Source organism: Dromiciops gliroides, chromosome 1 (assembly GCF_019393635.1).
Source record: "Dromiciops gliroides isolate mDroGli1 chromosome 1, mDroGli1.pri, whole genome shotgun sequence".
In the NCBI taxonomy this organism is placed as follows: domain Eukaryota; kingdom Metazoa; phylum Chordata; class Mammalia; order Microbiotheria; family Microbiotheriidae; genus Dromiciops; species Dromiciops gliroides.
In genome coordinates, this window is record NC_057861.1 from 498,711,676 (window position 1) to 498,739,060 (window position 27,385).

Sequence of the window (27,385 nt, forward strand, 5' to 3'; positions counted from 1 at the left end):
TCTATCTTTTTATGCTTCTCCAAGGTCTTGTATTTGAAAGTCAAATTTTCTATTCAGTTCAGGTCTTTTCATAACAAATGCCTGAAAGTCTTCTTTCTCATTGAAATTCCATGTTTTCCTCTGAAAGATGATGCTTAGTTTTTCTGGGTACGTGATTTTTGGCTGTAGTCCCAGTTCTTTTGCCCTCTGGAATATCATATTCCATGCCCTCTGGTCCTTTAATGTAGAAGCTGCTAGATCTTGCTTTATCCTTATTGGAGCTCCACAGTATTTAAATTCCTTTTTTCTAGCTGCTCGCAATATTTTCTCCTTGACCTGGGAGTTCTGGAATTTGACTATAATATTCCTGGAGGTTTTCCTTTAGGGATCTCTTTCAGGAGGTGATAGGTGGATTATTTCAATTTCTATTTTAGCTTCTGCTTCTAGAATATCAAGACAATTTTCCCTCACAATCTCTTGGAGGATGGTGTCTAAGCTCTTGTTTTGGTCATGGTTTTGAGGTAGTCCATTGATTTTCAAATTATCTCTCCTAGATTTATTTTCCAGGTCAGCTGTTTTTCCAAAGAGATATTTCACATTGCCCTCTATTTTTTCATTCAATTGGATTTGCTTTACTGTGTCTTAGTTTCTCATAAGGTCACTAGCTTCCATTTGTTCAATCCTAATTCTTAGGCAATTATTTTCAGCAGACAGTTTTTTAATCTCCTTTTCCATTTGGCTTTTCAAACAGTTGACTTTTTTCTCATGACTCTCCTGCATTGCTCTCATTTCTCTTTCCATTCTTTCTTCTCTTTCTCTACATCTTCATTCTATCTCTCCTACTTTCTCTTCAAAGTCCCTTTTGAGAGCTTCCATGGCCTGAGACCAGTTCATATTTTTCTTGGAAGCTTTGGATGTTGGAGCTTTGACCCTGTTATTATCTTCTTCTTCTGAGGATGTATTGTGGTCCACCTTTCCCCCAAAGAAGTTTTCGATGGTCTTCTGCTCTCTCTGCCTAGCATTCTGGCTTACTATTTCTTGGCTTTTTATTCTTTCTTAAAGTGTAGCGCTGCTTCCAGGACACACTGTTCGTGCTACAGTGTGGCCCAGGGGGTGATTAGGCTTCTTCTCAGCCTGCCTGGCTTGTGAGTAATCACAGCGGCTTTCTCTTTGACCCGGAAACAGAAGTCTGATTGAACTCTGATTCTCTATGGTTGGAAGCTTGGCGTGCTTTTACCCCTCCCCCACTGGGCCACCACCACTCAATTCAGCCCACTGGTTCAGACCCAGGGCGCTTTGCCCCAACTCCAGCAGATACTGCCTCCACTTCACCCCAGCCTACCACCCAACCCCCTTACCAGTCCGTGATCAGAACCTCAAAAGCTGCTGGCGCTGAAGACTCTGACATGCGCTGGAAGCAGTGTCCCTGGCTGGGTCCGGACAGTGCGCTGAGCTGTTCAGCCTGATCAGTAGGTGATCAGAATTGCCCTCTTTTGCGGAGAAATAGTCTCACTCTGTTCTTATGTGCATTAGGCTGTTCTGGGTTTTGATTTTTTTACCACATTATTTGGGCGTGAATGGACGGGTTTATCTGGAGCTTGTGGGAGTCACAGCCTCTCCTCCGCCATCTTGACTCAGCCCCCACAAAATATTTTTTTAAAAAATAAAATACCCCTCCCCAAACCTCACTTGATCTATCCATCCTTAATAGCTATCATCCAATATCTCTCTTCCTCATAGCTAAACTCTTTGAGAAGGCTTTCTATAATTGATGCCTCCACTTCTTTCCCTCTCACTCTCTTCTTAACTCTCTCTAGTCAGGTAATCAACCTCATTATTCACCTCTCTCCAAAGTTACTAATGATCTCTTTATTCCTAAATCTAAAGTCCCTTTCTCAATTCTCATTCTTCTTGACCTCTCTGCAGCCTTTGACACTGTTGATCATTCCCTTCTACCTAACACTCTCATCACTCTGAGTTTCAGGGACACTGCTCTTCTGGTTCTCTTCCTATCTATATAACCACTCCCTCTCAATCTCCTCTGCTGGATCTTCATCCAAGTTATACCCACTAATGGTGAGTGTCTCCTAGGGCTCTGTCATGAGTTCTCTTCTTTTCTCTGTCTATATTATTTCACTTGATCTCATCTGCTCCCATGCATTCAATTATCATCTCTATGCTAATGATTCTCATATCTATTTATCCAGCCTTTATGTTTCTTCTAAACACTCAGCATGTTGAAAATTGAACTTAAATATTTCCCCCCACACCCTCCTTTCTTCCTGACTTCCCAATTACTATTGAGGTCACCACCACCCTTCTAGTCATTCAGGGTAACAACCTACGTGTCATCCTTTTTGTTAGTTTTTTTGTTTTTTCCTCTGTGTCATCTCTTAACTCCTCTCTCTCAACTCCCATATTCAATCTTTTGTCAAGTCCTGTCAAATTTACCTTCATAATATCTCTCATATACATTCCCTTTTCTCCTCTGACATTCCCACTAACTTGGTGAAAGATCTCGCATTTGGACTACTACAATAGTCTGCTAGTTGGTCTCCCTGCCATAAGTCTCTCCCTCCAGCAGTTCATCTTCTACTCAGCTGTCAAACAGATGTTCCCAAAGCACAGGTCTGACCATGTCACACCAATCCCTCTACACTCCATTGGCTTTCTATCACTTCAATGTTCAATTACAAAACACTCTGGCATTCAAAGCCCTTTACAACCTGGAACCCCCTCCTATCTCTTCAGTCTTGTTACACCTTATATCTCCCACAAAACAAAATCAAAGGATCCAGTGATATTGCCCTTCTTTGCTGTTCCTCACACAATACACCCTAGGTAGCTAGGCTGAGCACTAGATAGCATACTGGACCTGGTTTCAAGAAGGAAAAAAAGTTTAAATCTAGCCTCAGATACTTCCTAACAGTGGCCCTGGGCAAGTCACTTAACCTTTGTTTGCCTCAGTTTCTTCAATGTAAATGAAGATCCTCCTAGGAGTGTTGTAAGGATCAAATGAGTTATTTGTAAAGTGCTTAACACAGTATTTGTATGTAGTGGATGCTCAACAAATGAATGTTCTCTTTCTTTCCCTTTCCCCCATCTCTTGCCTCTGGACATTTTCTCTGGCTATCCCCCAGACCTGTAATTTTTTCCCTGCTCATCTCTGCCTTTTGGCTTCCCTAGCTTTAAGTTGCAGTTAAAGTCCCACCTTCTACGAAAAGCTTTTTACAATCCTTCTGAATGCTAGCAGTTTCCCTTATATTATTTCCAATCTATCCTGCATAAACCTTTAAGGAGCTTATCTCCTTTTGGGAAGATACTACATATTCATAGATAAGTAAATTTATGATATATACAAAGTGACATCAGGGAAGGAGGGGATGGTGAACAGATTCTTTTTGTTATTGTTGTTCAGTTGTTTCAGTCAAGTCCCATTATTTATAACCCCATTTGGGATTTTCTTGGCAAAGATACTGAAGTGGTCTGTCATTTCCTTCTCCAGCTAATTTTATAGATGAGGAAACTAAGGCAAACAGAGTTAAGCAGCTTGACCAGGGTCACACAGGCTGTAGGATTCAGAAAGAGGAGCCTTCCTGACTTCAGGCCCAATACTCACTGTATCACCTAGCTGCCTGGTGAATGGCCTAATAACAAATTTAGAAATCAGGAAAGGATTCTTGAAAGAAGTGGCACTAAACTCTTGAATAACTCTATGGGTACCAAGAGGTAGAGGAAAAAGGGAGTATGTTACAGGAATAGGGGGCAGTCTATGCAAGGGCAGAGGAAAGAGAAGGAATGTGGTACACAAGCAACAGCAAAGTTTGGCCAATTTGGCTAGAAAATAATGTATATGGGGGAGTAATATCAGCCTAGAAAGAAAGGTTGTGGCCAAATTTTGATGCCAAACAGAGGAATCTATATTCAATCCTAGAGACAACAGGGAATCACTGAAACTTGCCATTCTAGTGTCCATCAATATATTTTAAGTGCAAAAGTATTCTGTGGCAAATTTACTTTGAAAAATGCTGACCTAGTTCCATAGAATATTTATCCAGTATTATTCTAGACCTGTGATTTCACTGGTGTTGAGAAGTCCTAATCATAGAGCTCCCTCTACCAATGCAGATGAGCAAAAATTCAGCAGCTTAGTCTTAGGGAGATACTTCGAACATTAAGAAACTAAGTGATTTCACCAGGTTCACATAGTCACAGCATGTGTCTGGCAAGACTAGAACCCAGGTCTTCCTGACCCTAAGGCTGACTATCTACTATGCAATTCTGTCTCTGCAGGCTCTATACATGGCTCCAGGAAGGGGTGTGAGGGTATGGGGGGGGGCGGGGGGAGGGTGTATGGATGGATGGATGGATGGATGGATGGATGGATGGATGGATGGATGGATGGATGGATGGGTGTACTGGGTGCCCTAAAAGGCTTAGTGTGGGTTTAAACTGAAGCCTGCACTAAGACTTTTGGGACCATACTGTACACACATATTTCTGCATAATAATAAAGCCATTTTCCTGCTTTCTAATTCTGTATTTTTCCAGTAGCATTTTATCCTGTTCTTACTAAACAAACCTTGGATTGGAATTCCTTAGCTATGATGACTCATATTCATAATGGCTTGGAAAAAAATGGGTTTTTATTATCTCCTCAAGCATGTATCATTCAGGAAGAACACAAGCACCAACCTAGAGTCTGCCTCTGAAGATGGAAAAGATGTCACAGTTGACAGTTCATTCGAAGAACAGGGTTCCAGCTTCACTTCTCTCCAGGACCCAACTGCAATTGTGAAGGTAGATGCTGGCATTGGCATGGTTACATAGTAATTCCAGCTCAAGCGCCCTACAAGCAAGAAGTGAACACTGGGTCATATAAGTACAAACAATGGTCCTAATGCTGTATTTCTTTTCCATTAAACATAATTGAAGAGGTTAGTATGACAAACCAATAAAAGTTGGTCTTTAGAGGTTATTTCAACTATAAGGATGTTACCTTGGATTCAAAGTACCCATGGCTTACTAAGTTGATGTCAGAGATACCTACTAAACTTAAGCTTTTTCTTTTTTAAAAAAATTCAATTTTTAAATTAACAAAATTTATTTTCTCTCTCTCCCACTTCTCTTCACCCACATTGGGAATAAAAAAGAAAACAAAACCTGTCTAACAAATATGTACAGTCAAGCAAAACTAATTCCCGCATTGAACATAGCCAAAAATATTTGCCTAATTCTGCATTTGAGTCCACCACTTTTCTGTCAGGAGGTACTCTGGAATCATGATTGATCATTGTGCTGATCAGAAGTTTTAAATCTCTCAAAGTTTTCCCCCCACATTTTAAATGTTTTTATTAATGTATTTTGTTTTGTCCATTACCATACTTTCCCCCAGTATCCCTTCTACCCTCCCTCCCTGAGAGTTTTCATATATAATAAATAATATTTTAAAGAGGGAAAATCTGCGTAACAGATCAATACATTGAAAATTTCGGAAAATAGATGCAATGAGCAGCATGTGTGGACATCCAGTGTCTGGAAAACAGTAGATTAAAAGTGTCTTCTAGAATCTCTTCTGTCAAATTAGGCTTTTTTATAATTTTGAAAATTTGCTTTTGATATTTTGTGTGTGATTGTTCTTTCTGTTTACAATGCTGTAGTTACTGTATATATTTTTTTCTTGACACTGCTTCACTCTGCATTAGTTCAAGTAGTTCTTTCTATGCTTATTTGTATTCATTACATTCATCATTTCTTACAGCACAGTAGTATTCCATTACATTGATGTACTATAGTTTGTTTAGCCATTCCCCAACAGAGAGGCATCTATATTGCTTGTAATTCTTTGCTATCACAAAAAGTAGAGCTATAACTATTTCGGGAGTACATGATTTTCTTCTTATCAGCAGCCTCCTTGAGGTAAAAGCCCAGTAATGGAATCTCTGGGTCAAAGTATTGGACTTTTTAGTCACTGTCTGAATAATTCCAAATTGCTATTCAGAATGGCTGCAATGATTTAAAACTCTACCCAAAATGCACCACTGTTATGTTCCCCCAAACCCTCCAATAGTGACTACATCATCTTTTGTCATCTTTTGCCAAGTAACACAGTGTGAGGTGAAATAGTTGAGTCCTTTTTTTTTTTTTTTTAGTGAGGCAATTGGGGTTAAGTGACTTGCCCAGGGTCACACAGCTAGTAAGTGTTAAGTGTCTGAGGCCAGATTTGAACTCAGGTCCTCCTGACTCCAGGGCTGGTGCTCTATCCACTGCGCCACCTAGCTGCCCCTTGCATTTCTCTTAATATTAGTGATGTGGAGCATTCATTCATGGGGTTATGAATATTTTATAATTCTTTTGAGAACTGCTTGTTCATATCTTTTCACCATTTATTTATTCATTAGATGGTTATTGGTTATTTATAATATTTATAAATATAAAACCATAGCCACTGTTTATTTATGTATGTGGGTAGGTGGGCATGTGTCTAAGATACCAAATCCTTATTTGATAAGATAAATTTGATCAAAGATTTTTTTCCCCATTAAACTGCTTCCTAGGTACATTGTATCTGTGAAAAAAACTTTTTAGTTTCCTATTTCTGTAAATTAATCAATCCAGATACTTTACACATTTTGTAGCCACTGGAAAAGGATTTCCCTTCTTATTATTGCCTCTTGTGTTTTGTTACTATTATAGAGAAATACTATTGACTTTTCAGTGTTTATTTTGTAGCCTGGACACTGCTGAATCTGTTAATTTTCTCACTTAGTACTTCTGCTGATTTCCTAAGATTTTCCAAATATACTTTCATACCATTAGCAAATAAGGTTAATTTTATCTATTCTTTACCTATCTTTATGCCCTTAATTTTTTTTATCATCTTATTGCTGCTGCTAGAATTTCCAGAGTCATGTCAATTGATGGAGGACAAAGGACATCCTTGTTTTACTACCACTTTTCCTGGAAAAGGTTCTAGGATATCCCCGTTACACATGATGCTTTCTTTTGGCATTAGTTAGATGCTTTTTATTATATTAAAGAAAGGTCCTTCTAGAGCTTTTTCCCCCTAGTAAAAAGAAGTATTGAACTCTGTCAAAGGCTTTTTCTGCATATGTTGAAATAATCACGTGGTTTTGGATGTTTTATTTTTAATATGATTAATTATGTTGATTGTTTTCCTAATGTTGAAGCATTCTTGCATCTCTGCTATGAATTCAATCTGGTCAAAATGAATGATTTATTGGATAAATCATTGTAGTCTATTTGACAGGATTTTGTATAAAATTTTTGAATTGCTATTTATTAAAGATATAAAGACTGTAGGTCTATATTTTATCTTTCACTGGTTTGGGTACTAGGACTATATTTATCTCATAAAAATATTCTAGTAAGCTGTGTTCTTTTTCAATTTCTGTAATATAAGTGCTAAATATTCTTTAAAGTTTGACAGAATTCTCCTATGGGTCCATAAGGACCATGAATTGTTGTATTTTCTTCCCTTTGGTAATACTTTTCCATAAAAGTCTATTTCCTTTTCTAAGATTGACCTTTTTTTTTTTTCCTTTTTTGAGGCAATTGGGGTTAAGTGACTTGCCCAGGGTCACACAACACCTAGTAAGTGTCAAGGGTCTGAGGCTGGATTTGAACTCAGGTTCTCCTGAATCCAGGGCCAGTGCTCTATCCACTGCGCCACCTAGCTGCCCCAGATTGACCTTTTTAAGATATTTATTTGGCTTTCTATTATTCTGAGTATTTTTAAAGTTATTCCTGTATTTCTTCTGTGTTCTCAATTTTGTCACCATATAACTTTGTATGTTAGGTAGATTTATTTCTTCTTGTTTTGTTGTGATTTCACCTTGTTCATTTGCTATTTTGTAAATTTTCATTTTTGCCTTCTTTTAATCAGATTAGCTAAAGGTTTACCAATTTTATCAGTCTTTTCCAAGCTTTTAGTTTTAGTTATCATTTCTGTAGGGGAGGTTGCTTCTAGCTTATTTATTTCTCCTTTAATTTTAATACCTTCTCTTTTGTGCCTATTTTAGACTTTTTATTCACCAACTTTCTAATTTTAAAAATAAATATTCATTATAGCATCTCTTTTTGTGGTGGCTAAGAAGTGAAAATCAAAGGAATACCCATCAATTGAGGAATGGCTAAACAAGCTGTGGCATATGATGGTGATGGAATATTATTGTGCTATAAGAAATGACAAGGAGGATGATTTCAGAAAGGCCTGGAAAGATTGTATGAACTGATGCAAAGTGAAGAGAGCAGAATCAAGAGAACACTGTGCAGTTCAGCAATATTTTTTGATGAAGAACTGTGAATTACTCAATTATTCTTAGCAATACAACGATCCAAGACAATCCCAAAGGATTCATGATGAAACATACTATACAGCTCCAAAGAAATAATTGATATTGATTGAACACAGACTGAAACATGCTATTTTTCACTTTCTTTCATTTTTTTCTTGAATACAGTTTTCTTATACAAAATGACTAATATGATAATGTTTTACGTGACTGCACATGTATAATCTATATCTGATTGCTTACTGACTCAGAGAAGTAAGGGAGGGAAGGAGAGATAAAATTTGGAACTTAAAACTATAAATAAAAATGTTTATTATTAAAAAAGAAAATATCAATACTAAACATAAACAGTATCTATTATAAATATAAATGCACCAACTGGCAAATGATCTTAACTTATAAAGGAAAATTTAAGTGAATCCCAAAAGAACTAACATCACAATAATTTTTGAAAATTATAATTTTCTTCTCTCAGAACTAGATAAATCTAACAGAAAGGAGACAAAATGGAAAATACAGTACTGAGCTAACTTTCACAGAAGTTAGAACTGAAAAATAAAATGAAGGGAAATACAGATCAATATCACTAAAAATATTGGTATAAATATTTTAAATAAAATTCTAACAAAATGACAATAGCATTATATTTTAAAAATTCAATCTAACCAACTGGAACTAAGACAAAATAGAGAATATTATAAAAGATTAAAAATATAATTTTTCTTTCATTATTTTATAAACCTTTTACACTAATAAAGTCAATGAATGCCTAAGAAAGGAAAACAGTTTGGGGTGGGGAGGAATCATTGCATCAAATATTTCTGGTAAGATCTTGATATCACATGTATGTATTTATCTATATCTAAACATATATGGAATTAAGACAAATATACGTGAGCCATTCCCAATGGATAAGTAGTCAAAGGATAGGTTTAAATAGTTTTTCAAATGAATTACTAACTATCAACATAGAAAAGACTGCCCCAAGTCATTAATAAGATGATAAATGGAAACCAAAACAACTCTGAAGTTTCACTTGTTACTTAGCAAAATGGCGAAGATGATAAAATTTACAAATAGCTAATGTTGGAGTGGTTTTAGTAAGATAACCATGCTGCTGCTAGAAGTATAATGGTCCAACCATTTTCGAAAACAGTTCAGAAGTAACTAAAGCATATACACCATTTCACCCAAAGATACTAATACTGGGCATATATCCTAAGAAGGTCAAAGACAGAAAGATCAAACAATACATAGCAGTACTTTGATGGTCGCCAATTCCTAGAAACAAAGGGTTCTAGGGAACAAACTGTGGTACACAACAAATAGAAAACAATCAGAGGAGCATGGGAAGGCACATATGAAAAGCAGCACAGGAGACTAGAACAATAGAAAAAGATAAAAGGGAAAGTCAGTGCTAACAACAGTGACCACGCCTGCCTCTGGAGAAAAGGAGACCATGTGCCTGCCCTAACTTCATTAATGAGAAGGGTGTAACGATTAGAATGACGCCACCTGTTGGAGACTTACTGTAGAAAAGCTCCGCCATGAGGTGAAGGCCTCTGAGAGCAAGACATGTGGTCAAGGTCCTTAGCGTCAGGGAGTGACCTGTGCTCGTGGGTACTGGCTATCAAGGCTACCAGCCAATCAACTTGAGGAGCCTCCCATTTCTGGGAGGGGGACACGAAGTAGGAAGCAGACACTGGCGGAGGGGTTCTGTCTCTTTTTGGTTCCTGACCTCACCATGGTGGGTGGGATGATGGGGTCTCTTAGAAATAGTTAGATTTTGGGGGGCAGCTGGGTGTCACAGTGGATAGAGCACTGGCCCTGGATTCAGGAGGACCTGAGTTCAAATCTGGCCTCAGACACTTAACAATTACTAGCTGTGTGACCTTGGGCAAGTCACTTAATCCCAATTGCCTCACCAAAATAAATAAATAAATAGTTAGATTTTTACCTTTCTCTCTGATCCTAATGCTCTTTAATAAATACTTAAACATTTTAATACTCTTGCTAAAGCTTATAATTTATTGGCAACCACTCATTAGATTTTTAGATAGTTTAGCTAGAATTTTAGCCCTTACAAGGGAGAATATAGGGGTGGAATATTTCATATGCTAGAAGCTAGAGGTTTCAAACACAGGAGTCACATGTGGACCACAAAACTCCTGAGTGCAGCCTGAACCAGGTTAAAATGTAACTGGGAGGGGCAGCTAGGTGGCGCAGTGGATAAAGCACCAGCCCTGGATTCAGGAGTACCTGAGTTCAAATCCGGCCTCAGACACTTAACACTTACTAGCTGTGTGACCCTGGGCAAGTCACTTAACCCCAATTGCCTCACTTTAAAAAAAAATGTAATTGGGAAATATTTAACAAAATCAACAAAAATACAAATGCAGATAATATTAATATATGGTTTTCTAAGTCAATATATGGGCCACAGAGATCTTTATGTATAGTTTGGTGCCCCCCCTTTCTATTTGGGTTTGACACAACTACTATGATAATAACAACAATAACAGCTAACATTTATATGGAGCTTGCTATGTGCCAGGCACTGTGCTAAGCAGTTTATCTTATTTATCTCAGTTACTATTTCATTTTATCTTCACAACAACCCTGAAAGGTAGGTGCTATTATTATTACTCCCATCTTACAATGGAAGAAACTGGGATGGAGGCTAAATGACTTGCCCAAGGGTCACACTGCTAATAAGGGAACATCTGGACTCTGGTCTTTCTGACTCCAAGTTTGGTGCTTTATCCACTGCACTACCTTGCTGCCCCCATAAGATATGGTCCAATGATTTGGTTTTGCTGAGCTACTTTTTTTCATGCTTTTAATTTTTTAAAAATTTCTATTACAAGGTATGGTTGCCTGTTAAAGAAAGAAGAGACATATTCAGAAAAGAATGTGATATAAAAAAAGAAATCAATACCTTTGACCAAAGATCCCATATAAGGCATATACTCCAAGTAAATCAATGATAGAAACAAACTTCCATTCTACACTAAAATCTCATAACCTCTTTGTGGTACTGAAGAATAGAAACAGAGTGGTGAATGGCTGATAGAACTACAGTATATTAATATAATGGAATGTTATTGCAGTAAGAAATGAAAATTATGAGTAACAGAAAATCATAGGAAAACAAATGAATTGATTCAGAAATAAGTAAGCAGGAGGCAGTTAGGTGGCAAGTGGATAAAGCACTAGCCCTGGATTCAGGAGGACCTGAGTTCTAAAGCCAGCCTCAGACACTTGACACTTACTAGCTATGTGACCTTGGACAAGTCATTTAACCCTCACTGCCCCACCAAAAAAAAAATGTTTTTTAAAGAAATAAGTCAGCAGAAACAAAAGAACAATAACATATATGACTCAAGCAATAGAAATACAATATCACTAAAAGGAAGTGAAATTCAGGGTAAAGGAAAAGTGAAATGTCCTGGAGAACACATAATGAAATACACCACTCTCCTCATAACAGAAGGTTTGCAAGCACCAAAAAGAAATGGTGTATTCCTTGTTAGATGCAGTCATTATGGGGGATATTTTTCCTGAATTGTCTTCCTTGGTTACAAAGGGGAGGTTAAACTAGGAGTGGGTTTGGGGGTAGAGTAGGAGGATTTCTCCAAAATATTGTGCTGTAAAAACTATACATGCACACACTTATATATATACATTTATAAATATAAACAAAATATATTTTTTAATAAAATGGAGGCATCGTGAATGTTTCCAAGGAGAATAGGCCATTTGGATTCTATTTAAATAGGGTTAGTTTTAAATAAGTCATCCTTAATAAAACCGAACAAAGTGTGTTTCTTCAATTTCCTCCCTTTACTTGTTCTAGACTCTGGCTACACCACCTGTAAAATAAGAGAACACACTGTACTTAAAATAAACCTGGCATTTCTACTCTCTCAAGGCCAGTAGCTCATCATTCTACTGAATCATTTTAGTTAGACCAGGGCTCATTAGCAAAACCAGCAGAGTGTTAGTGTGACAGGGGAGTAACCCAAAGGAAATGACACCCCCTAACTTGTCAGGCTTGGGCAGTCATCCAGCTTACTCTCCTTTCTAAGCTACCTACCTTGAAGTCTGCTTGCCTGACCTCCTTAAAAACAGATCATAATTTCCTAAAGCTTTTAAGCCATTTTCTCAGATTGGAATATTTTTTAGAAAAATAAAATGCTATTAGGCTTTAATTTTTGTAACCACAAGAATAAAATCATGTCAGATGTTTGTCACATAATCATAATAGCAGCTGCTATAAAATACAAATGGGCATTTAATCCCTGAAACAGGGGTGTAATTTACCTTGAAGAGGTCTTCATTTTTTCTACAACATATTGAAATAGTAATTTTCCAAATGGTAAGAGACAATATTATATTCTGTCGTGTAAATAAGAGTCAAGGGCCCTATGGAAAGTCATACTGTCACCTTAACATTTATTCATTAATAGTTTTAAACACTAACCTACTAATAATTGGATGATTTTCTTACATAGACATAGAAAAAAGTATCAGTGGAGAAAAAAGGAGATACAGAAGTCAGTTCATGTTCAGTAGAGAAATTCCCATCCTAACAAAATGCATTTTCCTATTTAGTTTTTAAAACTCAGTATTTTAATACATCGAAGTTACATTTAAAATCCTCAACTCCTCGAATGCATCTATGAAATCTTCAATTTGGAATCGAAGTTTTAGATATTGCCTCCAATGAAGATCACAACCAATTCATGACTTTTTTTTTTTTTACCCTGTGTGAGCCACCCATTTCCAGCCACAAATTAACAACAGGGAGTCTACTCAATGTGCTATGGCCCTTCCTTAACTTCTCCTAAGGGCATTTCCCTAGTTTTCACCAAATAAATGGTCCTTCATTTTTTATTTATAAATTTCCCTGATGACACCTATCTTTTGTCTCTAAGCCTTAATGATGGCTGTCCTCCATGCCTAGAATGCACTCCCTCCTTAGTTCCACCTCTCACAATCTCTGGTCTCCTTCAAGATTAAGATAAAATACTATCTTCTACATGAAGCCTTTCCTGATCTACTCAGCTGCTAGTGCCTTTTCTCTGGAAAATAATGTTTATCTGTACACATTTTACATATTTATGTACATATATGTGTATATACACATTTATATCTGTAACTATATATCTTTTATATATATATAGCATAAGCTTCTTGGGAACAGGGTGTGTTTCTTCTTTGTCTTTTTACCTCCAGCACAAGCATCTGTGCTTGGAACTTAATAGGCATTTAATGAATAATTATTAATTGACTGATTGATTTATATCATTTACCCAAAATACTTTCAAGTATCTATTTTATTGTATGCTTCAACCAGCTCACACCAACCATACTTCATTCCATTGTCCTCTGTGTGATACACATTTTAAATTCATCCAGTACTGTAGAATTCCATGACTCACAGCTATGCACAACCATTAAAATATTAGGATCAGAAAGACAGGCCACAGGACAATAGATTTAGAGCTGAAAGGCACCTCAGAGGCCGTGAAGTCCAAACCTATCATTTTATAGATGAGGAAATTGAAGCCCACAGAGGTTAGGTGACTTCCTTAGAGTCACAAAACAATTCAGCTTGTATTGTTTCTGGGAAAAGTTTGAGGGCATTAAAAGAGCTCTGTAATTTATTGAAGGCAGTCTGACCCATTCTCTTCTTCCTATTTAATTCTGGGCCCAATTCATGGTCAAGCTGCATGGTCTATCCAAGATGGACAGACAAACTCTATAGGCTGTTCATCTACTTGTGGGGCATATTCTGGCCAATAGACACTCGTCATTCACTTCATTTTTCACGTGTGGATAGTAAGGACAGACTCTTTTAGGTGGTTACAGACCTTTTCCAGGAGGTTCTATAATGTTCTGGGGCTTGACGGAGCCAGTACAGCACCATCTGAAAACAGGAACACCAGTAGGACCTTAATCTATAGGAAATCTGTCTTTAATTTGGACTGAGCTAGAGCTCCACCATGACTGTGGTAAAAATATTTCTTCTTGTTATATGTCATGCCTGATATTCATGATCAAAAAAAGGTTATTTCTGTTAAGATACTTTTCAAGTAATCTTTTTTAAAATCTTGAATAATTTGGATGTATAAATAACTGTTTCTTTGTTGAAGAACACATTTTCAGGCATTTTGCTCCGGCATTTTGTTAATTGCCAACAAACATCATGCATAACGGGATCTTGTATTCTTTCATCTTCTAGTCAATAGTGGGATACTCCAGATCCAGTCTATTGTGGGATATTCTTTGTGGATGACTGCCTGTTCCTTCCTAATACGTCACTTAGGATGCCCTCAATGTGTGTGTAGCAGGTTCTCATGAAAATTGTATACAAGTATGGAAGTAGGTATATAGGTCAGTAGTTGTTGCACTTTTTTTCACACTAATTATGTCTGAGACTTTTTTTCCACGTCTTTAGTAACTTTCTTTAGATATCTTGTAAATAGAACCCCCAACACCCTCATACAAATACATTGTTTCCAGAATACACCTCCTTGATTTAATCCAGTTCTTTTCATCATTATTGTTTTTTATGAGTGATAGAAGGCCAAGCTTTCTTTAAACACAGTTTACCCTCTGCTGCTGCTGTTCGATGAGGCAATATATTGTTCATACTCTTCTGTTATCATCCTCTGGGAGATTTTACAAATGAGCTGTATTTACTAGTGCTGCTTTGGGCTGCCACTTGCCTGTCTGACTAATAGGTCAAGTTTGCTGATTAAGTCACCTTTTAGGCTCTTTTGGTCTCCTTGTAAAGGAGACCTTGTAATTGGTTTGTATCTGTTAAGCATCCATAGGAAGACATTGTGGTCTACATCTAAAGCCTTTCATTTAATCAACAAGCAGTTATTAAGTACCTACTATGTGCCTGTCACTAACGAGATACTGGGGATACAAATACAAAAAATGAAAAGGTTCCTGTCCTCAAAGATCTTACATTTTATAAAGGAAAACAACATGTATATCTGTGTGTCTGTGAGAGATACAGAGAGACAGAGACAGTAAAATACATGGTAATTTCAGGGGGATGCACTGACTGGGAGATATAGGCCTAACATAGGAAGTAGTATTTGAAATTAACTTTGAAGGGAGCCAGAGATTCTTTGAGATGGACAGGGAAGAGGGACAGCATCCCTGGCAAAGAGAGAAACTAATTATGCAAAGATGAAAGTAGAAAAAGTGTAATATGTGAAGAATAGTAAGATGGTCAATTTAGCTGTATGTATGAAAGGAAGTAATGTTTAATAGACATGAAAATGCCCTCTGGAACCAGGTTAGGAAAGTTTTTAAATGACAGAAGACTTTGTATTTCCTCCTAGAGGCAATAGGGAACCACAAGAGATTCTTGAAGAGGGGAGTGACAAGGTCAGATTTGTGCTTTAATGATATCATTTTGGCAGGTATGTAGAGGGAAGACTAAGCAAAAGCCTTGAGGTAGGGAGACTAATTTAGAGATTATTGCAATTATCTAGGCAACAGATGATGAAGGCCTGAATTAGAGTGGTAGCCACGTGAGTAGAAAGAAGGGCACATATACAAGAGATGTTGATGTTGTGTAATAAGTAAGACTTGGTAACTGATTAGACAGGTGGGAGGTAGTTATGAAAGATGAGTATTAAAGACGACTCCTGAGTCATGAACCTGGAAGGTGCTGATGATTTCAACAGTAATAGGAAAGTACAAAAGTGGGCTGGGTTTGGAGAACAGTGAATTCTGAGCTGGAGATGTGGAGTTTGAAATTAACCTCAGTTTTCTTATCTGCCAAATAAGGGCATATACAACATCTTTTGTGCATATGCCCTTCTCTCTGCTCACAGGGCTACCACTCTAATTCAGGCCTTCATCATCTGTTGCCTGGATAACTGCAATAATCTCCAAGTTAGTCTCCCTACCTCAAGGCTTTCCCCTAATCCTTTCTCTACACGCCTGGCAAAATGCCATTACTAAAGCATGGGCCTGAATGGCTTCTAAATTCCCTTTTAGTTCTAAAATTATGATCTATGATTTTAGAATCATTTTTGAAAATTTTCATTCCTTCTAACTTTGAATTAATTGTGATCCTTCCTCAAATAGGAGGTTTTAACTGGACATAGACAGCTGATTCAGGAATATCTCCCCCAGCAGTAACAAGCCATTTCTTGTATATAAACATTTAACTACATTAATTTTGTACAATACTATTTGGTGCTTGTGATGTCCAGCATCTTCCAATTCTTTTCTCAAAAAAAGTATTCCTACTTGTGTTCTTAAGGGGGGGCAGGGAGGAAGAGAATTTGGAACACAAAATTGTAAAAAAAAATTTTACATGTAATTTGGGGAAAAAATAAAATTCTAAATAAATTGCGGGGGGGGGGGAAGAAAACAAACAAACAAAATGATTCCTGACATATAGGCACAATACTTCTGTACAGTCTACAAATCTTTAGTCTCTTTCATTCCTTATTCTTGATCTACTTTTTCACATACATATCTCACCATGCTTACCTATTTCCATCTTTGCCTTGAAGTCACTGACTTTCAAAGTACATGCTAATTTAGTTTAGACAATTTTATCTATTTCTTCAGAAAATGTCTCTACATCTTTAATATCTGAAATATGCTGGTGCATAAGCTGTAATACTTTTCTTTGTGGTCTTTTTGCAAATATTTGTCATTAGCATTATAATATGCATGAAACCAATGTCCCATGAAATGATATTTCTTGTCATTTTGGGAGGCACACAAAAAGAACTCCGAACTTCTTTCACTTTTCTCTTCATAGTATACCTGTGAACTATACTTTCATTTCTCTGTTCTTCCTTTCTGTTGGTTTCATTTATAGTGAAAATGTGATAGGGTTCAGTTCCCCCAACAGCATACACACTTATCGGTCATTGGACAAGAACTTTCCATACTGAGTACCAATGAGTTAAAATTTGCATATGGCTGTGATTCTTGGTATGCTCTGCCCCCGTTTCTATCATTTTGCCACCATCACTGTAAATGTGGTTGGGGGCTGCACATAGAAATGAATCATTTTGATTTTCTCTTCGTTTCACAGTTTGCCAAGGCCAAAGAATTCATCAAGTATCAAGTCAACTGGTGATAAGACTCTCTGTGCCAAACTGGACCATCCTTGAAGCTCTTCCAGCATCGGAGAATCTGCCAGAACTGGAGTTGTGCTGGTATAGGTTTTGAGAACCCTGGGCTCTCTTCAATGCCAAGATGAAACTAAATTAGAGTTGGATTTTGCAGAGGGAAGTTACAACTACATATGGAAATTTGTGTACAGGGATTATTAATCTTATGGAAAGTCTCTATCTTTAAACTATACTTTAGGGGGTAAATTTGCTATTATAATTTAACCTAAAGATATATTATCACACTTTAGTTTTTTGTTTGGGTTTGTTTGTTTGTTTGTTTGTTTGTTTTGCAGGCAATGAGGGTTAAGTGACTTGCCCAGGGTCACACAGCTAGTAAGTGTCAAGTGTCTGAGGCCGCATTTGAACTCAGGTCCTCCTGAATCCAGGGACAGTGCTTTATCCACTGTGCCACCTAGCTGCCCCCACACTTTAGTTTTACAGAGTTCGGTGTACTCCTACATTTCTTCAAAGATACAATGCTTTCATTAGGCATTTAAAACTTCTTTTAAATTTCTGTTTTAAATTTATATTAAAACAATCCCTTTAATGTCTTAAAGTTTTCTGCTTTCAGAAAGACCAATATAATTTTTTAAACAGTGGATCGATCCATGCTTAATTTAATTTGATAAAATTCTTTATCTTTATCCTTTTCTGCTTTCTCTTGATTCATTATTCTATTATTATTGAGTACTTTCCCCCTTCTTTAGCAACCTTCCCAAATGACTAGAAACTCAGCCAGAAAGGCTTCTCTATAATATAGTTATGGTTCATCATAAGTCACTACATTTGCACTACATTTTGCACTGGATCATAAAATATCAGTGCTTTATGATTTATAATTAATAATCAGCTAGTCTTACCCTCTCATTTTACAGATGGGAAAACTGAGGCTCAAAATCAAGAAATTTCTGGATAGAGCACCAGAAACCGGAGTCAGGAAGATCTGAGTTCAAATCAGACCTCAGATACTTACTAGCTCTGTGACCCCAGGCAAATAACTTAATCTCTGTTTGCCTCAGTTTCCTTATTTGTAAAATAGGGATAATAATAGCACCTACCTACCTCCCAGAGATGTTGTGAGAATCAAACTAGATAATAATTATAAAGTTCTTAGCACTGTACTTGGCACAGAGTAGGTACTATATAACTTTTAGCTATTACTATTACTAATACTACTATTATTGTTAATTATTAATTTATTCAAAATTATATAAAGAATTTGTTAGAGCTGGAAAGTACACCAATTATTGGTCATGCTTTCCCTCTCTTATTTTTGCTTCTGGGATTTGTATTTTTAGCTGACATAAGCCTTTTTTTCAACTTAAGTTTTAAGAGCCACATTTCCAAACACAGGAAGTGCTAGCCGGTGCCATCCTCTTAAATACTCGTAATCTGACTATCTTTCCTAGGTTATTTTTGGCTGTTACTCAAGGGTTATACTGGAAGGAGAACAAAGGAAACAAGAAGACATTCAAAAGCCAGGATGGATCCAAATATTGTAACAAATACAACGTGCCAGCTTATGCCACCTCTCTTCATGTCCTGATGCTTGTCAAGTCCCTATTCAAAGGCTCCAGTTTTTCTGCTGTGTGCTAGTTATAGCACAGAGAGTCAGGATGCTGTGACTTTCGCCATTCAATCAGGTGGAAGAGTGCCATCTATTGAACCATCTACTTCTTCCTTCTGGGTTCCTGAGGATTCCAGTTCATTGGTTAATGATCTAACTCAGCTCTATTCAGTTTGGAAAACATGAAAGAATTGAGGACTGAACTTTAAAAAAAAAATCTGTATTAACTTTAGTCATCTGTAGCCAAAGCTCTAATTATTACTCATTAATTTGGTGTGACTACATATTATGACCTGTATGATATAGAAAACCAGGAGCTAAAAATTACATTCCTGAATCTGTAATAAGAAATGAGTTGATGGGTTTCAAATGAATTTAAATCAATTCAATTCAGCACTAGAGCACTGGACTTGGGGTCAAAAAGACCTGAATTCAAATCCTGCCTCAGACACTTCCTAGTTAAGTGACCCTGGGCATATCCCCTAAGCACTATTTGCCTCACATTCCTCAACTGTAAAATGGGGATAATAAACTCCCAGGGTTACTGTGAGAATAAAATGAGATTATATTGACAGAGCAGTTATCACAGGGTTTGGCACTTCGTAAGCACTATATACAGTTTCACTATCATCATCGTCATTGTCCTCCTCCTCCTCAGGACACATGACAAAAGCCAGAAATGCCACAGGAATATCATGAAAAAAGAACTGGGTGTAGAGTGCTAGGTTTGAGGCCCGGCTCTTCAGCTTACTAGCTACGTGATGCTCCCTCAGTCACTTCTACCTTTTGAGCCCGGATTTCCTTGTCTGTGAAATAGGGATGATAATATATACCCTGCCTAACACACGGGGCTGTTGTGAACAAAGCCAGAACTAGGCTCCCTGGCACCTGGGATGATGAAGGGGGGAGAAAGGTCTGAAGGACCATGACTACTTTCTGTGCATGGTGAAGAGGGCCGAGAGACAGAGGTCATGGGAGCTGGGGAGGTTGGGGCTTAGAGGCAGGGGATACGGAAGGAGTATTCAAAGGGAGTACGAAGCAGGGCAGAGGACACAACTCTGAGCCAAGCACTGAACTTTAGGGGTAAAGAGTGAGAGTGACCTGAAGGTCCACAGATGGCAGCAGCAAGCATGGGGAAGTGACACCGTCAGCTGTCGAGGAAACGTCACCAAGTAAAGCTGGCAAGAGATAGGGGGGCTTCAGGAGAAAAGCTATGTTTCAGTGAGCACCTGAAGGTAAAAGAAATGTGAGAAGGCTCTCAGATGGAAGGGGAAAAAGGGAAAGAGGGGCTCAATAATAGAGAATCCCAGAAGGAACAATGAACTGGGAGGGAAGAGAAGGCTGAAGAAGGCCGGGTCTGACTTTAGATATGGAGGAAGGAGAGTAATAGCACTCACCATTGTAGACCCCTCCTAAAGATCCCACCTGAGTTTATGGGGACATGAGGGAAACCTGGGGAGCTGCAGCCAGGTGTGACGACTACCCTTGTTCTGATTTCCCCACCCCCTGGATCATAGGACCACTACAATTTAGAGCTAAAGGGGACCTCAGAAGTCATTTAGTACAATCTCCTCATGAGACAGACGAGGAAAGTAAAGCCCAGCATAGTTATGTGATCACTAAGGCAGGAAGTGGCAGATGTAGGCCTTCTGACTCCAAATCCAGGGTTCTTTCTAGTGCCCGGTCCATGAGACTTTGGGGGAAAGGCGGATAGGAGCTGGTAGACTGATGCTTTTGTGGGAAGGCAGTAGAACATTATGAGGTGGAAGCACACTACCTGGGATACCAGTGCTTGGGACAAAACTTCTGTTGCCCTGTGCTAATTCACACGTTGGTAGTGAAGATCAAATATATCATATCAATCAACCAATTAACAAGCATTTATTAGATACCTACTAGGTGCCAGATGCCAGGGATACAAAGGACAAAGAAAAATGAAGCAGTCTTATACAAGCATGTGACTCTTACATAAGTCTATAATAAGGACGTACAGAATAAATACAAATACATACGAGGTAGTTTAGGGAGGTAGAACACAAGCATTTGGGCCCAGGAAAGGCTTCACGTGGAAGGCAGTGCTAGAGAAGAGTCATATAAATGAATGTACTTGTAAAATTTAAGCCAATTGTTGTTGTTAATCATGTCAATGTTAAGTCCAAGTCCAAACTTAATGAGTCATGTTTATTTTACACAGGAAGATTATAACACAACCAGCTGAAAGCATATTATCAAGGACCTCATTGCCCATGGAGTTAGGCTAGGTGGGATCCAAAGATAACTGAGTAGAACTAATCCTAGCCTTACAGAACTTTAAAGTCTAGGAGAGACAAAGAGATGTGAACATCTGTATTTATCAAGATGTTCAGAAAGCTAAGTGAAAGAATTAACTAAAAATAATGCTGCTGTTCAATAGTAATTTTTTTTTAATGTATAAGGTATTTTATTTTTTCCGTTACATGTAAAGATAGTTCTCAACTTTTGTTTATACAAGCTTTACAATTTCAGATTTTTCTCCCTCCCTCCCCTCCCTTCCCCCTCCCCTAGACAGCAGGTAATCTGATATAGGTTATATCTATATATCTCTATACATATAGATATAGATATATACACACACATATATATACACATAATAACATTAATCCTTCAATAGTAATTTTTAAAAGTTATCAAGGACCTACTATGTGCTCAACTTTGTGGGAATATATAAAGGATTATAATATATAGTGTTTACCTAAAAGAGACAAGATATACATGTGTATTTTTGTATTTACATGTACACATATACATACAATCTGTGATCTCATTGCTTCTTGAAAACAGATAATTCATTTTCATATTATGTTTCCTTGATTCAAGAAATAGTATTTACTTTATACATCTACTAGCAGTCACAAAACCATCAAAATTCTACAAACTTCTAAATATCTTCTGATTTGCCATTAATATATGAATTTAGATAAATCTAAGAGCAAATTCTGAAAGCAGCTAACTTGTGTTGCTTGTTTTTAAACAATCAGGAGGTGAAAGAATTTGGCTTCTAATTGCACAGCAGGGATCCCAACCCTGATGTTCTGTCCTCCCCCTGAAACTTCCTACAAAAAAAGTAAAGAAAAAAGAATAGTTGATCTATCTGGGCATGCCAGAATGTAACATTTTGCTTTGAGTGAAGTAATGTCTACATCCCTATTTACCATAGAGAAATGTAATAAAATCCCATGGAAGGGAACACCCAGACATTTCACACCTTTTTCCCCCTTTCTCACATGCATTTTTCTCCACTTTGAAAAGAGCTAAAATTAGGTACTATAATTCTATTTCTTGATCTTTCCAGCAAAAATGTTAGCAGTTTTTTGTTTCCTTTTCCAAAAGATGAATATATGTTGAGTCTTTGGGAAAAGACGATAAAATTGCTTATAATTCCCAGAGAATAAAAAAAATTACCCTGCCAATTCAAAAATCATTTTTCAATTTTTCATTGTACTGGTAAAGGCGCAGCATGGATGACTAAGCTCCAATCTGGTTGTTGCCAGGAACTCTGAACACTGATGTCACTTCTGACACTATCAATAGCAATTTTAAATGCTTCTTCCATGGATATCATTTCCCCCAATATGATTATGTACAGCACAGAGCACAAATTGTAGTCTGCATGAGTAAAGTTATATGGACAAAGCAAGATGATAAATGATTCAAACAAGACAATTTGAAGCTAGTGGCAGAACTTTTCCCTATGGGGGGAAAAGTGTGGTACCTATTAAATTGATTAAATTTTTCTAATGTTCTATTGTATACTTGGAAAACTGCTGGTCAAGTCATCACAATCCTATCAAATTGCTGAGACATTAATTTAAAAAGATACTGACAAGAATTAGTTCCTTGATTTAGACAAGGTTCAGTGTTTGTCCTTCCTTTTTCTTCCAATGAGTTGTTAAATTTATCATGCTGATGATATATTCTATTTAGTTCTAATAACCTGTTGCCCAACACTTTGGTCCTTTATAGTCTGGAAACTAGCAGCCTGCTGGTGTGAGCATATGGATATGTGGGTTTATGTGTCACTGTAATGAAAACTATGCATTGTTGTGGATTTTCTTCTTATATTATCTCTAGGGAGGCTCATCATACAATAAACATGTCATAAGAAAACAGAGGTCCTTTGGATCTAAACTATCTACAAAATTTGATCCTTGGAAATGTAAATGATACAATCATATTGTAGCTGCATGCTGCTTTCCTTCAAGGAGTGCAAAGAGATTCATGGACATTATCCTATCCTGTGAAAATTTTGGTAAGGCTGGCAAGGAAACTAATATTATTATCTTGGTTGTCCGTCTGGTGAACACCTGCTGCTGGATGCAGAAGGAACAACAGTATTTGGCACAGAGTACTTAATGACTGTTAAGTAATACTTGTCAAGCTCAATTTTCCCCATATTTTGAAAGTAAAGTTAGCTCTGTGAAACCACATAAGCCAAAGGTGGTATAAACACAAGAAAATTCTCATTAAATTCTAGAATACCGTATTTTTGTTCTTTAGGACTCTATACATCTTAACTTCAGAACCATCCCTACATCTGACAAATCACAGACCATTTCTCTATTCCTGTTTGCGGAGGGGAAGAACTTCAAGGTGTTTACACTGGTATGTATAGAAGCAGCCATTTGTACAGTGACTGACTTAGGGAGTCAGTGGAAAGGAAGGTGGATCCAGATATGCCAACTGGGTATAAAAACAAAAGACCTGAGGTTTCAGGTCTCAGGTCACTGTGAGACAATCACCTCAACCAACTTTGCCAATGATAAAGACAGAGGAGTTCTTAACTTTTTCTGTGTTGTGGGCCATGTTGGCAGTCTTTTAAAGTCTATGGACCCCTTCTAAGAAGGTTTTTAAGTTCATGGAATAAAATATATAGGATTATAAAGGAAATGAATTATGTTGAAACACAGTTATCAAAATATAAAAGAAATAAGACCATAGACCCTGAACTAAGAACCTCTACTTGACCAAGAAAAAGTAGGTAGAATTACCTTTGCCATTTCTGACTGAATATTGCTCTTTTGTAACTTCTTTTCTCCTTCAAGGATACCCTTGTCATTGATTTCAATTAAATGTCACTAGCAAAAAGCATATTGAGATTTGTATTATTATTAGAGAAGTTGAAAAAAAAACACAGAGTGATTTCCTCTAGCCTCTTGTATCTTTCTGAGGAAGGACCTTCTAAACTCATCCCAGTTTTTAAACATATATTTGGATTATATCTTAAATAACAAACTCCTTGTGACCTATAAATTATTTTGTTATAATGAAGTTTTATTTTGTACTTTTTGAGTACTTCTACAAATCACATCTATAGTATTCAGGTAAATGGAAAAGTCTTCAGAATCCAGTGAGGGAAGCGTGTGATATATACTCTGATCTCAACATTTTATTCAGTTGAATAACTGAGTTTTGATTTCTGGAGGTTGGTGTGTTTAAGGAACAGAGAGGTGGGAAAGGTAAAATGAATAGTAGTTACTACTAGTATGGGGAGTGTTAAAGAGTAAAAAAACAGGGGGCAGCTAGGTGGCACAGTGGATAAAGCACTGTCCGAGAATTCAGGAAGACCTGAATTCAAATACAGTTTCAGACACTTGACACTTCCTAGCTGTGTGACCTTGGGCAAGTCACTTAACCCTCATTGCCCTGCAAAAACAAACAAACAAAAAGAGTAAAGAACAGTGCAAAGAGCTCTGAGCTGTGCTTATTCCTTTCCTGTGTGTGTGTGTGTGTGTGTGTGAGAGAGAGAGAGAGAGAGAGAGAGAGAGAGAGAGAGAGAGAGGCAGATATCTATAATTCCAATACCTGAAAATCAAATATTTAAGGTACATAAACTGATTTTGCTCAAACAGGGATCATCACAGAGAGCATTAATTGTGTATGATTTTCAGTGTAGAGGATTGATTATAACCAGATTAACAAGAAACTGTTCATATGTACCATTAACCTAGGACATAGAAATGATTGGGAAAAGCAGCATTTTCTTTCTAAGTTACTTTATTATAGAATTTGCAGGATTTTTTGTCCTCTTATTTGTAAAGTATAGAATCAAACGATCCCATAATCACCATAAAAGATCAGTGGTATAGTATGATGACAAGAACTTAGAAAATTCTAAAAAGCCTCACATTCATAACTGTTATTTATCCTTTGTGTTTCAAAGAGGACCAGTGGCATCACAGGGTGATATTTCCACTCATGGGTGAACTGGATTTAAGTGAGACAGAGTTGCACAAAGTAGTCAGCCTCACTTTGTCTTCCAGAGTCAAGACAAAAACCAGCACTGGTGATGGCCTGAGATGCAGTGGGTGACTCTGGTGATGTCTTTGATGTCTGACCAAGCTCCACAGCACCCACTACAGCCACCTTCATGGCTACTGGAACAAATTGTTCTCATTTGCCCATTCTGTCAGGGGCAGTCGTCACCTGCTTCACTTGGGGTAGACACCCTTCTAAATCACCAACAGGTGTGAGGCCCTTTAGTCACCCTCAACGTGTTTTATATTGTCTACCTAGACAAATTACCAGGGTGTGACTACTCTACATGCTGCAGCTTCTTGAAATCATAGTAGATGAACAGCCCTGAAAAGAGCTCAACAAGTTCTCACACAGAGGTGCTAGTCCTCCTTGAAGACCCCACACAGCCCTGGGTATGGTTCAGAATACCTTGTGTCTGAATCCTGACACTACTATTTAATAGTGTGACTGTAGACATGTCAGTTAACCTTTTCAGAATTCAATTTCCTCATCTGTAGAAGGGGGATAATAATATTTACACTGCCTACCTCACATAGGATTGGTATGAAGAAAATATTTTTTGTGAGTTATAGAACTTCAAGGAAACTAAAAAAAAATTTTTAATGTGTTATCATTATTATCACCAAATATTATTATGGAAGGCCATAACACTCATGACTAAAAGATAATGGATTAAAATGTATGAACGAGCCCTTACTGTGAATGTACAATAAAAAATTCTCAAACTCAAAGGCCAGAGCCATAAGCTGGTTTTTGAATGTAAAGAATAAAATAAACAGGATAGTGTGGTGTAAAAAGCACTGAATTTGGATTTGGAATCCAGGTTTAAATCCCAGTTCTGCTGCTTACTGCCTGTGTCACAATGGGTCAGTAACTCACTCTCTCAAAACTTCAGTCTCCTAATGTGTACAGTGATGGTGTGTACTAAATGTTCATACTTAGATCCCTTCCAGATTACATCTAAGAAAAAAGTGTAATACCTATGAGCCTTTATAAGATATCAATATAATCTGACATATTTTCATGTGATTTTAGTAATAAATTTTATATAATTTATTTTTATATCTTATATTTACCACTCTATTTCTCCGCCCTAACATTATTCAATAATAAATAATACAAGAAGAGGTAAAAGAAAAAAAGTCCACAAAACAAACATATCAAAAAAGGCTAACACTATATGTAGTATTCTATACCCGTGGTCTTTTAGCTCTGCAAAGAAGCTCTTTATGAGACAAACCTTACTCTTTATAGTTTCAAAGCATTCGGTTTAAAGTGTTTGTGATTGTTTTCATTGATGTTTTTGTAGTCATGTTGTTAAGGGCTAAAATTCTAGCTAGATTGTCTAAAATATCTAATGAGTGGTCGTCAATAAATTATAAGCTTTAGCAAGAGTTAGACTTTTAAGCATTTATTAAGGATAATAAGAATTTGGTAAAGAGAGAGAGAAAGGCCTAGATTCCTATCTATTAAAGGGAGAGCGCATTTCTAGCTCCCTTCTCCACCAGAGTCCCCAGGAAAAAGAGCCAGACAGAGCGCTAGTCTCTTCCTTCTTCCTCCCACTACCCAACGTCACTTCCTGATGCCAAAGAAAAGACTCCTGGTCTTGCCCTCAAAGACCTTCGCTTCATGGGTGGAACTCTTCTACAGTAAGTCTCCAGCAGGTGGCGTCATTCCAATCATTACAATGTATATATTGTTTTCTTGGTTCTGTTTACTTTACTTGACATCAGTTTAGATAAGTCTTCCTATGCTTTCTCATATATTCATTTATTCTTCATTTCTTATAGTACAGTACTATTAAATTACAGTTATGCACTACAATTTTTTTAGCAACTTCCCTAATGAGATAGATATACTTTGCTTCTAGAGCTTTGTTACTACCAAAAGTGCTACTTTAAATGTTTTTGGTATATATTGGGCCTGATTTTTTTTTTGTCTTGACCTCTGTTGAGTAGATGTCTAGCAATGAAATAAATGAGAGTACATTATTTAAGATAATTAATTTGGGCATTATATATATTTTTGTAGATAATCTATTTCTTTTTCATTCTTACTCTGGC

The 27,385-nt window shown here is 37.1% G+C and overlaps 1 protein-coding gene across 3 annotated transcripts in view; it reads right to left on the bottom strand.

The window, feature by feature from the left end:
* The window catches only part of LOC122736585 (aminopeptidase O (putative)), a 495,791-nt gene that overhangs the window by 402,828 nt on the left and 65,578 nt on the right, over nucleotides 1-27,385 (bottom strand). For all 3 annotated transcript variants that reach the window (XM_043978914.1, XM_043978916.1, XM_043978915.1), the window contains one exon: nucleotides 4,675-4,828. In XM_043978914.1, coding sequence (XP_043834849.1) covers nucleotides 4,675-4,828 — 154 coding nt within the window. The remainder of the gene's footprint in view (nucleotides 1-4,674; nucleotides 4,829-27,385) is intronic.